Source organism: Hyaena hyaena, unplaced genomic scaffold (assembly GCF_003009895.1).
Source record: "Hyaena hyaena isolate Hyena2069 unplaced genomic scaffold, ASM300989v1 scaffold_944, whole genome shotgun sequence".
In the NCBI taxonomy this organism is placed as follows: Eukaryota; Metazoa; Chordata; class Mammalia; order Carnivora; family Hyaenidae; genus Hyaena; species Hyaena hyaena.
The window spans coordinates 158,561-173,863 of NW_024081577.1; the positions used below are offsets into that span (position 1 = coordinate 158,561).

The following is a 15,303-nucleotide window of genomic DNA, read 5'->3' on the forward strand; positions in this document are numbered from 1 at the left end:
TATGGGAATCTGTCCCAAAAGTAACATCCCCATTTGTTATATATTAAGATAGAAGATGGTTTCATAGACACGGTATAAATATATCTTCAATGTCTGATGGCTTTCTCTTAAAAGGATAGTTTCTATTAATTTTTCTGAGAACTGTGTTTTCTGAGCCACCAATGTTTTCCCCAGGCTTTGTTAATTCTTTTTCCCCTTGCCCCTCCCACTTTAGGGTGGACTAATGACATTGGAGAAATGAGTAACTTAGGCAAACATCTTTTATTTGTGGTTAGGTTTACATAGTTCCAAAAAGTAAACATAATCAACAAAACACCAGTAAGTACCAGAGGAGGTACTCTGGTATCAGTAGAAGGCACTGAAAACTTGTGGATCTTCACTTAGAGATGCCTGTCTGGTCCTGTTAAATGAATACACCATATTGAAAGTATAACAATTGGGAGGCAGGAGGAGGAAGAACCAAAGCCTCTTCCCCACTGGGTCAGGCAGCCAGGCTCCCCAAGGGTATTGATCACAGATAACACGAAGGTGACTGTGATGATAGCAAGGACCGTAATCCCAGCTCTGACAACGACTCTGATGTCGCCACCACCAGTTTGACAGGATCTATAGACCCTTAGGGTGCTTTTATCCAGCTGCTCATACCTGATCCAGTCCTTGGACAGGCCACCACATCCACTTTCACAAAAATGAATCTAGTGCATTCAGTTACCACTGAAAACATACCAGTTCTGGTAGTTGCTAATTTGGAAAACAGTAAAAAAATACTATTGCATCATTTTGGAAATGAGTCCAAGCTAAGCTACAAGGAAATGTATTGTTAAAAAACACACATGGGTACTTTTGGTGGTATGGCTTTTAAAACCCTGTGCTTGGCTATAAAAAGCCTTACAAGCAAAGTTAATGAACAGCAATTTTTATTTTTTAAAAAAAAGAGGAAAGTATTTTACTAGACTGAAATTAGCTTCAGACATATCAAAATGAAATTTTATGCAAACACCCTTAGAAAACATGAATTATATAATTAAAATGTTAACACACAGAGTACTTTTTATAAATTAATAATGAATGTGTTAAATTAATAGATATTAAAGATATGATTTGAAAACTAGAGCTGTTTCAAAATACTATGTTCAAATCTCATTCTGTAAGAACCTAGGGAAATTACTAAATCGCCATGCTGCCTTTCCACCAGGGTTTCACGGTACACTGAGGGGTCTGTTATGAGCCAGGAGAGAGTCATTAAGTAACATTCAAAGAAAAATAAGAGTAAAACATCAGGTACAAATTAATTTAATTCACTTCCTGAGACTTACACAGAGCTCACGGACTTGAATAAAGCCCGACAACATTGTTTTTAAATATTGAGTACACTATTTTCTGGCAGTATCCAGTATACTTTTGTGTTACAAGTAGGTCATAAAGATAGGGCTTCAGGGAGAAATAGAACAGAGATAAACCTCTAAAGAAAGAAACAGAAAGCTCTAGTAGAAGACTCCTCATTATTTTTATGAGGCACAAACAGAAAAATAGATAAAACATAACAACCCTGATTACAGACTATGAGGGACTTCATATCTTGACTTTTATGATGTTTGGTGAATGATATTTAATACAGAATAATTTTCATCATTAATAATATGATTATAAAGTTCACATCATGGTAATACCCACATCAACAGATGTTGCCTCTTCTATATAGAGTGTGTATATATATATAGTATATATAGAATATATATATGTATATAGTATATATATATAAACACAGTCATCTCTTGCCAGCCTCATGCTCATCTGACACTTTATAATGAAGAGAGAAAATGGGAAGGAGACTTCTGGTACCATTTATTTTTCTGTGACAGTAATAAAGCTGCTGTATCACAGCTTGAAAAATACACAGTCATCACTGTATATTACAATAACCACATAATGCAAAAGCAAGAGATTTTTCCCAGAAAAAAAAAATCCATTTCCCCTGTAACTCTGTTTCTTCCCCCCCTCCAAAAATACCATAACATCATTTCCACCTAAAGTCAGAGGCTCCCAAGGCCATGTGGCACGTGGAAGCAGTGTGATCCCAGCTCGCAGGACTATGCCCGCCTCCACTCCTTCTCATTACCCAATGTGCAACAGGCTGGCACACGTTATAACTCTTCCTTAAAGCCTCTCTGTGTCTCCTGTCTGGCTTTGTCTTCCTCACTGGGTGCCAGCCACGTGAAATATACCTTTACCGGATCAATGTTCCAGTGTTTATGAAAAGATATGGGAACCTGGTGAGAAAGGTAGTCCCTAGGATAATCCACGGGCCGGGCCTGGAGGAAGAGAAACAGAGATTTATGCTCTTGTAGACACTGAAAACAATTTTGCTTCAGAATAGCATTTGAATTTATGAAAGGGCTGCTTTTTTTCAATATTTGATATTGGTTATGGGATTTTAAAGGCAAGAAAGAAAATCTTTTCCACCACCCTCCCTTTGACTCCAGGCTCTCTGCTTCTGTGTCTCTGCTCACTTAAATATTCCAAATGCACCGCTTTTTGCTTCTGTGTTCCATGGTCAGACCTCTAGGAGATTCCTCAACCATGATCATAAATATAAAAAGCTTTCCTTGGTAAGTCATTTAACTATTATAACTTGTAAAAAAAAGCAGAAAAATTTTTTCCTAGGCCTCTTGAAAGAAATTCTGGCCATATGTGGTGTGGGGGGGCGGGGAGGAGGTGTGAAGAGTTCTCAGGGTTCCCCTGGCCTAGCCACTGCCCAGATGTGTAATTAGGTGTTAAGTCCCTCAGAGCAGAAAAATGTGGAGCTCCTCTGGGAACCAGGAAGAAGGGTAAAGTATCTCAACGCTCTCTTCCTCTCTAGATATCTAGTCTGCAGAAATGTGAAGGCAAATATTGAGTAACTGGAAACAGTTTGCAAGAGGGCCTAAATAACTTTTTGCATTGTCAGCATTTCAATATTCTCTAGAACTAATGAAATGAAGTTTAAGCAGAATCAGACATAGCCTAGAATGACTGAGATTGAAGTAACCCACAAGGTGTGGAAGGAAACTGAAACCAGATCCCATTTTGTTTACTCTAAACAAAGCATCCACCTTCTCTCAACGCGTATCTTGTTTCCAGATTTAGATAGCCCATCTGTGTTATATAGTCACTCATTGGGTTATCAATTCTGAAACAGTCTTGGCTTTATTGAAACCAGATAGGATACACTTCTAAAATGTTTTTTTTCTTTTTAATTTTTGAGAGAGAGAGCAGAGGCAAGGGGACTGGGGGCAGAGAGAGAAGGGGACACAGAGGATCTGAAGCAGGTTCTGCACTGACAGCAGAGAGCCTCACGCAGGGCTCGAACTCACAGACCGTGAGATCATGACCTGAGCCAAGGTCAGATGCTCAACCAATTAAGCCACCCAGGTGCCCCTAGGATAAATTTTAAAAACAAGACTCCTCTAGGCTAATATTTTATTACATTCTGCTTAAAAATGCTTGATATGAATACTTAAATAGACTCTCTTAAATGGCTTACAGAATTCCTTCATTACATTTTATCTCATTCAACCCTTGAGACAACCTTGCAAGAAGATCAGGGCATCATGGTCCATTACCAATTTGTAGACGAGAAAACAGAGCTCACAGAAATTGTAACTTCCTTAGGGTGACGTGACAAGCCAGGAATGGAATGGGGGCGAGAGCAGATCCTCAGCCCAGATACTAGTGCAGCATACTCATTCCGATGTGCCACAGGCTGGGCACATTAACAGGGCCTTTACTGCCCTGGCCTCCTTGGGAGGCTTTATCCAGGGATGTTACAAATATCCTGCTCATAGGAGTGTTCAAACAATAGCATCTGCAAGGAAGCTTTCAAAGTAATGTGGGGGAGGGGGGACTTTCATACCAGCCATTTACTGTGCTTTAAAAATTCTAGGGGCACCTGGGTGGCTCAGTCAGTTAAGTGTCCAACTTTGGCTCAAGTCATGATCTTGCAGTTCGTGGGTTTGAGCCCTGTGTCGAGCTCTCTGCTGACAGCTAGCTCAGAGCCTAGAGCCTGCTTCAGATTCTGTATCTCCTTGTCTCTCTGACACTCCCCTTCCCATGCTCTGTCTCTCTCTGTTTCAAAAATAAAATAAAATAAAACATTTAAAAAAATAAAAAATAAAAAATTCTAAGTGCTCATGGGGTTAAAAATCTAAGAAGGAAATTTTTAAAGGAAGAGAAAAAAAAAAGACAAAATGTACATATTGGAATAAAGCCTAACAGAGTTGAGACAATTTTGAATATTAGTTGAGGGGATTCATGTTTACTTGCAAGGCCTTCTGAGAGTTTACTGGCATGGAAGAAAACCCAGGAAAAACAAACTCTCCATTCAGTTCTCAGATAACTCCATGGTGGTCCCAAAAGAAAGGAAAACGGTGGAAACAAATCTTGGCTCGTTTTTCACATTTAAAAGTGAACTGTTAGAGACACAAATGCATCTCACAGGAAAAACATAAATCCATAATCTCTTTCCCGGTATTAATGCAGATTCCAGAAGTGATTGCATTTTTATCTTAGAAGCCATGGATACGAGTGAAGGGCTGGTTTATGAAGTATTAGAATGTGCTCATCATTTGTGGAAAATGCAGTTATGGAAAAGAAGAAAACAAAACTAGAAAAGTGAAAAGAGGCATCTGTAACACCAAGAAGTCTAGATGGACCCTGATGATCACATGTCGTTGCTCAAAATGCCAAAAGGAAGTACCAGGGTCAGGAGTGCAGGAGGAGGCCTTAGGAACAGACGTGGAGCATGAAGGGAAGCTGTGCACAGGGGGAGAGAGACAGCTTAAGCTGCATGAGAAGGACATAACATTGGGCGAAATTAAAATTTAATCTGTTGGGGCATCTGGGTGGCTCAGTCAGTTAAGCGTCCGACTTCGGCTCAGGTCCTGATCTCATGGCTCCTGAGTTCAAGCCCCATGTCAGGCTCTGTGTTGACAGCTCAGAGCCTGGAGCCTGTGTCTTCCTTTCTCTCTGCCCCTCCCCTGCTTGTGCTCTGTCTCTCTCTGTCTCTCTCTCAAAAATAAACATTAAATTTTTAATTTAATCTGTAAATATTAGAGCACACTGAACAGTACAACGGAGATTAAAATTGTATTTCCTGAGACACATACATTTTTTATGGCTCTATTCACATATGATTTACATACAATTCTCATACAGTAACAGTAGCTTGAAAATTTTTAGTAAACGTCCATGTTGAGGCAACCACAAGTCCAGTTTTAGAAGACTACAGTCATTCCTCCAAATCCCCTGGCATGCATTCTCAGTCAATCCTAACTCCTACTGGCAGACCCAAGAAACCACTGATTTGCTTTTTCTTTATACGTTTGCCTTTTCTAGAAGTTTCTTAGCAGTGGAATCATACACTATGAATGTTTTGTGCCTGGCTTCACTTAGCACTGCTGCATGTATCAGTAGTTCATTACTTTCATTGTGAGCAATATTACGTCGAGTGGCTATACTATACAAACGACACACAGTTATCATCACACAGCTTTCATGGGTCAGGAATCTTGGCACAACTTAGCCAGGACTTCTGCATCCCGGTTTCTCTCAAGATTGTAATCAAGATCTTTATCTCATTACATCTGTATATAGCTCTATGATCTCATCGGAAGGTTCAACTAGAAGATTCACTTCCAAACTCACTTGATGGTTTCGAGTAACATTCAGTTCCTTCTGTGGCTTTGCACTGCCATGCCCAGCCCCTTGCAGCTTGCTTCAAAACTACTTGCAAGCCAATAAGGAAGTAGGGAGAGTCTACAAGAAAGCTGGGGGTCACAATCCCTTGTAACCTAATTACAGAAGGGACCTCCCCTCACCTTTTCCCTATGCAACTGGCCCATACTGCAGAGAGAGGAATACACAAGTATGAATACCAGCAGGAGGGGACCAATGAGACTCTATGTCATAAACTGCCTACCACATATATGTTTAACTTTTTAAAAAACCACTGAAATGTTTCCAAAACGAGTGTATTTTATATTCCCAATAGCAGTCCAGCTTCTCTACATCCTTACCAACACCGGGAATGGTCTGTCATTTTGCTTAGAGCCATTCTAGGACATGTGATTTTTAGTTTGCATTTCCCTAATGACAATGACGTTGAGCATCTTTCCACGTGCTTATTAGCCATTCATGAATCTTCATTAATGAAATGTCTACTCAATCACTGGCCTGTCTTAAACTCAGCAGTTTATTTTCTTATTGAGTTGCAAAAGATTATTATATATTCTGGATTCAAGTCCTTTACCAGATAAATGATTTATAAACATTTCCCTCAGTTACAAATTTGTTTTTCTTTCTCTTAATGATATCTTTTAAAGAGCAAAGTTTTTTTTTAAGTTTTATAAAGTTCAATTTATAAATTTTTCATTCTATGTATTATACTTTTGATGCCATAAATCTTTGCCGGGGTCACAAAGAATTACCCCTATGTTTTTTCCCAGCAGTTTATAGTATTAGCTCTTATATTTTGTACTATGATCCATTTTGAGTTAATTTTTGCGTGTGGTATGAGGTAAAGTTCCAAGTTCATTTTTTGTGTGTGGAAATATATAACTGCCCCAGCACAACTGTTTCTACTTCCCTACTGAATTGCCTTGGCATCTTTGTCAAAAATTAGTTTACCATACGTGAGAGGGTTTATTTCTAGAACTTTTATAATATATATAATATTTATCTGCACCAATGGAACAGGATGTGTGTGTGTGTGTTTATCCTTATACTACTTGGACCTTGGCCTGATTATCATAGCTTTATAGTGAGTTATGAAATCCTCAAAGGGTAAATTCTCCAATTTTGATCTCCTTTTTAAGACCTGTTTTGTATTTCCATATAAATTTTAGGATCAGCTTGTCAATTTTTAACAAAGAAGCCTGCTAGGATTTTGATATGGACTGCACTGAGTTTATAGATGAATTTGGGGAATGTGTGGAAATAACATTTCCCTGGATTTCTGTGTTCCTGTAAAAAGAAAAAAAAGCCTTATTAACCCACAAGAACATCTCACATCCCATTTGTCGAGTCAATTGCTCGGATCCCAAAGGAAAGTAAAACTTCCCATATCTCTTGGAGAAGGCCAATGGTTATATCCCTGAACTACATCCAAAGGGTAAGCCCCAAGGTGCTAGAAAGACCTGAACACTTTCACCCTGGGCTACATTTACATTTCAAGGAAGAATGAGGTATTTGCATACTAAAATGCTGATGTCAGGAAGGGTTCATCTTTAGGAGCAGAGAAAACAATTTTTCTTCGTTCCTTGCCAATGAAGTATCTGGCCACTTATGTAGGACAATTGAATTGGCCCTTAGCACATTGCCCTGGAGATAAAAGCTAGGTCAAAGGGCCAGTGGGGGTAGGGTGGGGGTCGGAACAAGATGTGTTTTATTATTTGTTGTGAGTTGTTTAATCTAAAAATTGATCTCTGATCCAGAACACTTCATTTAGGCATTCAGAGTAAGTTCATTTAAAGTGAAAAAGATGAAATAATAAAATTTATTTTGAATATCAAAAACTCAAGAGTAAATTGCCATCCTAGCAATGCTGAGTCTTCCAATCCATAAAAATGGTATATATCTCTTCACTTAATTAGATCTTAATTTCTCTCAGCAGAATTTTATTATACAGTATACAGTATAACTTCCTTTAAGGCTCCTGAGTATTTTATTCATTTGGATACTAAATTGAGTGCCATTGTTTTCTTCATTTTCAGATTTTTTTGTTGTTGTTGCCAAAATAATACAATTGCTTTTGTACATTGACCTTGCAGCCTGCAACCTTGCTAAACTCATCTATTGGTTCTAGTAGTTTACCCCCACCCCACCCCCACCCCCACCTTTGGTAGATAGGTAGGATTTTCTACATATAAGATCATGCTGTCTATGGATAAAGACAGTTTTACTTCCTCCCTTCCAATTGTATCCTTACATGTGTATTTTGCACTTTATTGCACTGGTTAGAACCTCTGAGTATCATGCTGACTAAAAGTGGTGAGACAGACATCCCTGCCTTGTTGCCAATTTTGTTATTTTATAGATTCACTTTATGAGATTGGGGACTTCTATTTTGTTGAGAGTTGTTTTTCATGTGTCTATTTTTTTTATTATGAAAGGGCGTTAGATTTTGTCAAATATTTTTCAGTGTCTATTGAGAGGATCATGTGGCTTTTTTCATTATTCTCTTCACATGGTGTACAAAAATAATTGATTTTGGAGGTTAAACCAAGTTTGCATTCCTGTGATAAATCCCACTTGGGCATGGCATGTAATCCCATTTATATATCGCTGGATTCAGTTTGCTAATATTTTAAGGATTTTTCTATCTGTGCTCCAGAGAAATATTAGTGTGCAGTTTATTCTTCTGATATACCATTTTAATCCCTTTATTTTTGGAGTAATCTTTTTTTTTAAATATTTTTATTTATTTCTAGGAGAGAGAGAGAGACAGCGGAGCAGGGGAGGGTCAGAGAGGGAGATACAGACTCTGAAACAGGCTCCAGGGTCCGAGCTGACAGTCAGCACAGAGCCCGACGCGGGGCTCTCACGAACTGCGAGATCATGACCTAAGCGAAAGTCAGGACGCTTAACCGACTAAGCCACCCAGGCGCCCCTGGAGTAATCTTCTAAGTGCTTGCTCGAGGGATAACAATATGCATCTTTGACATATTAGGTTAACATCGGCCTCATAAAATGAATCAGAAAGTATTCTCACTCTTTAATTCAATTTCACCAATGTTCAAATACTTTTTCTGTTTCTTTTTAAGACAGTTTGGCTAATGAGTGTGATTCTAGAAATTTCTCCCATTTTATTTAAATTGTCTAACTTTTTGGCACAATTTTGTTGGGGTTTCTAATGATGTCCCCTCTTTCAGCTTTGGTAATCTGTGTCTTCTTTCTTTTTCTCTTGGCCAACGTAGCTAAAGGTTTACCAAATCAGCTGATCTTTCCAAAATAACTAATTTTTGGCTTAACTAATTTTCTCTGTTTTTCTGTTTTCTACATTGATTTTGTGCTCTAACCTTTAATATTTTTTTATTCTGCTTAGTTCATATTTGATAATATTCTTTTATCAATACAGATCCTTAGATTAATGATTTAATACCCTTATTCCCACATTTAAAATTATAAATTTCCCTTCAATCCCTATATAGTAATACAAAAAATCTTTGATATGTTGTTTTCATTTTTATTTAAGATATTTTCTAATTTTCCTTTTTCTTCTTTGACCCAGGGATATTTAAATATATGTTATATATTTTTCAAATATTTGGAAATTCTCCTTTTTTTTTCCCTGTGGATTTCTAACTTTATTCCACGGCTGGAAGGATATATTTTGTGTGTTTTCAATCCTTTAAAATTTATTGAGACTTGTTTTATGACCTAGCATATAATCTATCCCTTAGAAGATGCCATGCACACTTGAAAAGAATGTGCATTCTGCTATTGTCAGATGAGACGTTCTTTATGTATCAGTTAAGTCAAGTAGTTAGTATTTGTCCCCTTCTCCTTTCAATCCTGTCCATTTATGTTTCATGTATCTTGAAGATCTGTTAGGTGTACATATACATTTATAATTATTGTGTCTTCTTGATATATTGAGTTTTTGTTGTGATATGTCCCTCTTTCTCTTTAGTAATACTCCTCTTCTTAACATAACTCCTATCTTTAACATAGCCACTCAAGCTCTCTTAGGATTGAATAACTGTTTGCAGGGTACATCTTTTCCTGTCCTTCTACATTTAACCCATTTGTGTCTCTAAATCTAAAGTGCATTTTTATAGACAACAGAGAGTCAAATCTTGCCTTTTATGTGATCTGATAATATCTTCCTTTTGATTAAGGAGTTTAGTCTATTCATATTTAACATAATAATGGATAAAACTATATTTTGATTAGTAATTTTGCCATTTGTTTTCAATATGACCCATATTTTTTGTCCCTGTTTCTCATTTATTGACTTTTTTTCTTAAAGAAAATCTTTTAGTGTCTATATAAATCCCTCTATCGATAATATTTTAAGCTATATATTTAAAATTATCTTTTAGAGATTGCTCCAAGGATAGCAATATGCATGTTTATCTTAGGTTAAAACTGACCTAATTCCAATAAAATCAACCACTACAATATAGCTTCATTTCCTTCCCTTGTCTTTGTGCTATTATCATCATATATATTACATTTATCTGTGTGATAAACCCAACAATATACGGTTATAATTATGGTTTTAAACAATCTTACATTTGTTAAAGAAATTAAGAGAAAAAATATGTATGTTTATAAACACACTTTCCTTCTCTTACACAAACACATAGTCTTTTATATTTTTCTCCATATTAACCCTTTCCAATATCCTTCCATTCCTTCCTATATATTCCAATTATCATGTGCCATTTGCTTTGAGCCCCAAGGGTTTCCTTTAGTCTTCTTATAGGGAAGGTCTACTAGCAAAGATTTCTCTCACTTTTTGTGGATATAGAATTGGATATAGAATCATTCGTTGATTCGTTTCTTTTTTTATTTCTGCCTTCAGGCTTCTATTATTTTTAATGAGAAATCATCCAGTAACTATATTTTTGTTTCTCTTTTCATTAGGTTTTCTGTTGCTTTTAAGATTTTCACTTTTTCATTGTCTTTGAACAGTTTGACTGTAACATGTCTATTTGTAATTCTTTTCATGCTTATCCTACCTGAGCTTTGTTGAGCATTTTAGAGGTATAGAGTAATGTTTTTCATCACATTTGGGAAGTTTCAACCCTTATTCTTTGAAAAATATCTTTGATCCAATTCCCTCTCCATTCACTTTTTAGGACTCCCATTAAATGTATGTTATGGGAGTCTCTCTATTCTTTGGACTGGGTAATTTCTATTGATGTGCCTTCAAGTTCACTGTTGCTTCTGCCATCTCAAATCTACTGTTACATCCACCTAAATAATTTCTCATTTTAGTTATTGGGTTTTAATAAAACTATAGAATTTTCATTTGTTTCTTACCATAGCTTCTATTTTTTATTAAGATTTGCTACTTGTCGAGTCATTGTCATCATATTGTCCTTTGATTCTATGAACATGGTTTCCTTTAATTCTATGACTATAATTTTACTGCCTTCTTAAAGTCTTTGTCTATCAGCTCTAACATCTGCTAACACCCAGAGTCAGTTTCTATTCCTACATTTTTCCTCAGTATTATCTCTTTGCCTCATGATAATTTGTTGGAAGTTGGTTATCTTAAAAATGTAGCAAATTATCTTTTTATTTTTACTACTTTTTAAAAGTAACTTGATTTACACTGGAATCTTTCTCACTGCAGTGCATGGCTACTGATATCTCCATTCAATTTTTAAGTTTTTACTTTTATCAGGTAGTTTGGCTTGCTAGAAGTCACACTGTGCTTGAATAGCTTAGTGATCAGCTCATGAAATAGGCAGAAGTGGTGCTCAAATGCCTCAAGCCCATAAGGCTTCTAGCTGGATCTATGTTGGAAGCACATTCAAAGCTTCTGTGGGTTCTCAAATCTGTCTTGGATTTTACTCTCTGCTAGGCTCACCCAGTGCCCCATGTGCACGCACATACTTTCTCGGTCAGCCAGAGAACTGCGAAGAGCTTTTCTAGCCCGAATATTTCTCTTATTTCTGGGGTACTAGGTATTAAATTTCTGGCTAAGCCACCCTTTACCATATCTGAGACTGCAACCTCAGGCCCTTGAAGATGAAGGTTTTTTGTTTCCTATCACATTTGACTATTTTAGCCAACATATCTGTGGGTTTCTATCTCTCCCTACCCAAACCAAGTCCACTCCCTCTGACAGCAAAGCTGCTGTTTCTTCCAGGTAGGCTCATACTGGTCAAACTGTTCTTTCTGTCTCTTGCAAGGTGGCGTGGAGGCTGGGGGGGGGGGGGCGGGGGGGGGGGGGCTTCAGGCAGAAAGGCCTCAGAAGGCCTCATACTCTGTTGGTCTTACAGAAACCAGAGCAATCTTTCAGGAATGAATGCTTCCCAATGCTTTTGCTTGATTTCCAGATTCTGGAAGTGAGTATTTTGCCAATTTTGCGCAGAGGATGCACTAGCCATTGCAGTGGTATATGTCATACCCATTGGTAGCATATAATTTTAAGAAGAGAAAACCATATGCTCTAGAGCCTTTGTTTTTAATAAAAGGATATATTAGACATTCCTTGAAGCCCCATTCTAAGCCTATGATTTCACAATAAGCTGACCAAAAAGAGGAGAGTGGCCCAGGCAACTGTGTCTCTGAGACTGTTTCCTAAGGCCCACTCTGTATCTTACTCATTAGGAAGCTTAGATTTTTATTTCTGTGCCTCATATATGTTTCTCAGTATGAACAAATAATATACTGTTTGGATCAGTAGTCAAGCATTATAAATGGGAAATAATTTCTAAACCACAGTAAACTCTCTACAAGAGGCTTAAGAATTAGAAGATAGAGTGGTTATCTGTTGGGGAGGATAGGCTTTCAGCATATTTTACAATTTTGGAAAGATTTACAATTTATTATGTGAATTAGAGAAATCAAGAGTCTTAACATCTGGGGAATCACAATTCTTTTTATCTTTAATTATCTTCAAAGGATTTTTACTTAAGGATTATGTTCCCTCTTTCTTTTCTCTTTATCATTTTCTTTACTAGCATATTCTTCCCTTGGTGCTATAAAAACCTAAGACCATCCTATTAACAGTGATAAATGATTCCCCTTACAAACCAACAGTTTTAATTACCTTTCCTTTTCTAGAAGTGAAACACTATGACATAGAACAAGAGAAAGAGCAAGAGAAAATAACTTGCTTCTCTAAGCCATCCCATAACACAATACATAGGCTTAAAATGGATAAGGGCTCCAGGTTTAAAAGATGGATAAGTCCTCCTGACTGGTACCAAGAAAGAGGTTTCTCATACATTTCTTATTATGAAAGGTCTATTTTTATTCTCCATTGTGGTCCTCAAGGATGCCAAAATGGATCCTGGCTTTCTTGATAATGCAAACATTTCCTTTGCCTTGTTCAAGTTATTTCCTATAGTGCTATTTCTGTCATGTTCAGTTTTCTATATTGGTATGACAGCATTTGCTACTGGTTACTAAATATGACAACATTTGTATTATGACACCATCAGAACATTTGCTGACCTGATTCCTGAAAAAAACTACCAAGAATAATGTGGAGGATTCCCTTCTCCAAACCCAGACTGTAGTGTGGTACAGCCATGAGCAAACATCATCTCAGACAACAAAAATTTACACCTGCAGTATATATGCTTATTGGGATACGGGCTGAAGCATAACAGAATTGAACACTCAGCTTAATAGCAATGTAAGGGGAGAAAGCCCAATAAAAAAGTAGCCAGTGGACAGTGTAAAACCTGAGGACAGTGCAGATTTACATTCACTTGGTGGCATACATACAGCAGGAAATTCTAGGTCATTCCTGCATATTTTTAGATAGCATCTAATAATTTTTAAATGCCATCAGTGTTTTAACTCAAAAATAGAGGGAGGGGTGCCTGGGTGGCTCAGTCAATTAAGTGTCCGACTTCGGCTCAGGTCGAAGGTCAAAGGTTCGAGCCCTGCATCGGGCTCTGTGCTGAGAACTCAGAGCCTGGAGCCTGCTTTGGATTCTGTCTCCCTTTCTCTCTGCCTCTCCCCTGCTAGTACTCTGTCTCTCTCTCCAAAAAAAGAAATAAACATTAAAAAAAAATACAGGGAAGAAAAAGAGTAGCTTTTCTCTGGTTCTGTATTCAAGGACACTGGTCAAACACCATTTCGTTTTCCAGAACTTTCTACCTTCCATTTTCCTGCTGTACGTGGTACAGCATCAGCCCTCTGGATGAAGAGATCTGGAGCCTGTACATAGTTCTTAAGATTGTCTCCAAAAGAATATATGAAGGAAATGAAGGAGGATCCTTAAGTGAGAAGTCCCCCTCTCTCCCTCTGAGGTAGGAATAAAAACGTGTTCTCACCTGATGGAAGAGAGGGCTGTGTGTCACAGGGATTCCCAACCCACCAAAGCACATCCCCAGGACCATGTCGTCGGGAGCATCATTGCTGTAGCAGCGACACTTACTGGCGAGAAGTCTCCTGATGGCTTCTCTGCTGAAGACCATTCTAGTGGGAAGCCAGAGCAGAGAAAAGAGTTAGAGCAGCTCCTGGAGACCATTAATCTAAATAAAGAAGTATAGTCAAGAGGCCACATTCTTAAAAAGACATTGACCTCAGCAGTGTTTTATACCTAATAGTTATTCTGGGGGAAATGTTCTGTGCTTTCTATGAAAGGAAGTTTTACTTTGAGGAGGTGTTCACCTATCTAATAGGCAATCGTATGTCTTCAAATATTTCTTGAAAATGAATACTATACAATGTTCTTTTCTTAATATGTTATTGGTACTTAGAATAGTTCTTTAGGCTGGAACACTCTCAGTGAGATCAGTAAGAAAATCCACCAACATTCCCAGCAAGTGGATGGGCCCAGGCACCTTCCTCATTTAGGCTGACTGGCAATAATATCAAATCAAACTAAAACAACCATGCATTGTCCAGGTGATTCCAAGTCTGCAGAAGCTTCCTGAAGGTGATTTTGAGAAAGAAAAAGAACAGAGAGAGAGAAAGAGAATTTGCCCCAAATAGTGCTATGATGCTACTTGACCTGGTACGTTGGGTGCTTTCTGGTGGAACTCATGCCCAGTACGGCTTTTCTGTGCCCTCCTCACATGCTGCATAAGGCTAGAAGCTGCAAAACAGGATTTTCCAGTCTCCCCTGCCACCTAAGAGCTGGCTTCCATCTGACAATGAAGGCACGGTACTGGAGGATGGTTGGGGGAGGAGGGCATTTTGGCTCTGGCCGTCCCTGTGAAGGACGCAGGTGATGGTGGGCAGCTCCAGGCTCCGGCACAGCAGGCCCAGGGCAGCAGAGTGTTGACCATGGTCCCACGGCAGCAGTGGGGAGCTAGGCCCGGGACTGGCTCAGAGGCAGTGTTGTGACCCAACACAGTAGGAGTGGCCACAGCAACACACACGAACAGGCTCCAGAACACAGCCTTTGCTTTGTGCCTTAGCCTTTGGGGCTGTCACAGCTTTCTACAATTGCCAAGCTCTAGGTAAAGCCACCTGCTCTGCTTTATTCCTCTGGCCCCTTCCAACATGTCTGTAACAAGTTCCTGCAATAAATCCTCCTCCTTTTAAAATATAGATTGGTCCCAAAATATAGGACCATTCTAGGCCTACAGTGGTAATGGATCTTCTCATATTATGAATAATCCACTA

General features: G+C 38.2%; 1 protein-coding gene across 1 annotated transcript in view; it reads right to left on the minus strand.

Annotated features, from left to right (window-relative positions):
* Positions 1 to 242: 242 nt before the first annotated feature.
* Positions 243 to 15,303, minus strand: part of B3GLCT (beta 3-glucosyltransferase) — a 118,943-nt gene continuing 103,882 nt past the window's right edge. The window contains exons 14-15 of the mRNA XM_039221122.1: positions 14,004 to 14,148; positions 243 to 2,312 (exon numbers count right to left, since the gene is read on the minus strand). Of these exons, the coding sequence (XP_039077053.1) occupies positions 2,145 to 2,312; positions 14,004 to 14,148 (313 nt within the window). The 3' untranslated portion in view covers positions 243 to 2,144. The remainder of the gene's footprint in view (positions 2,313 to 14,003; positions 14,149 to 15,303) is intronic.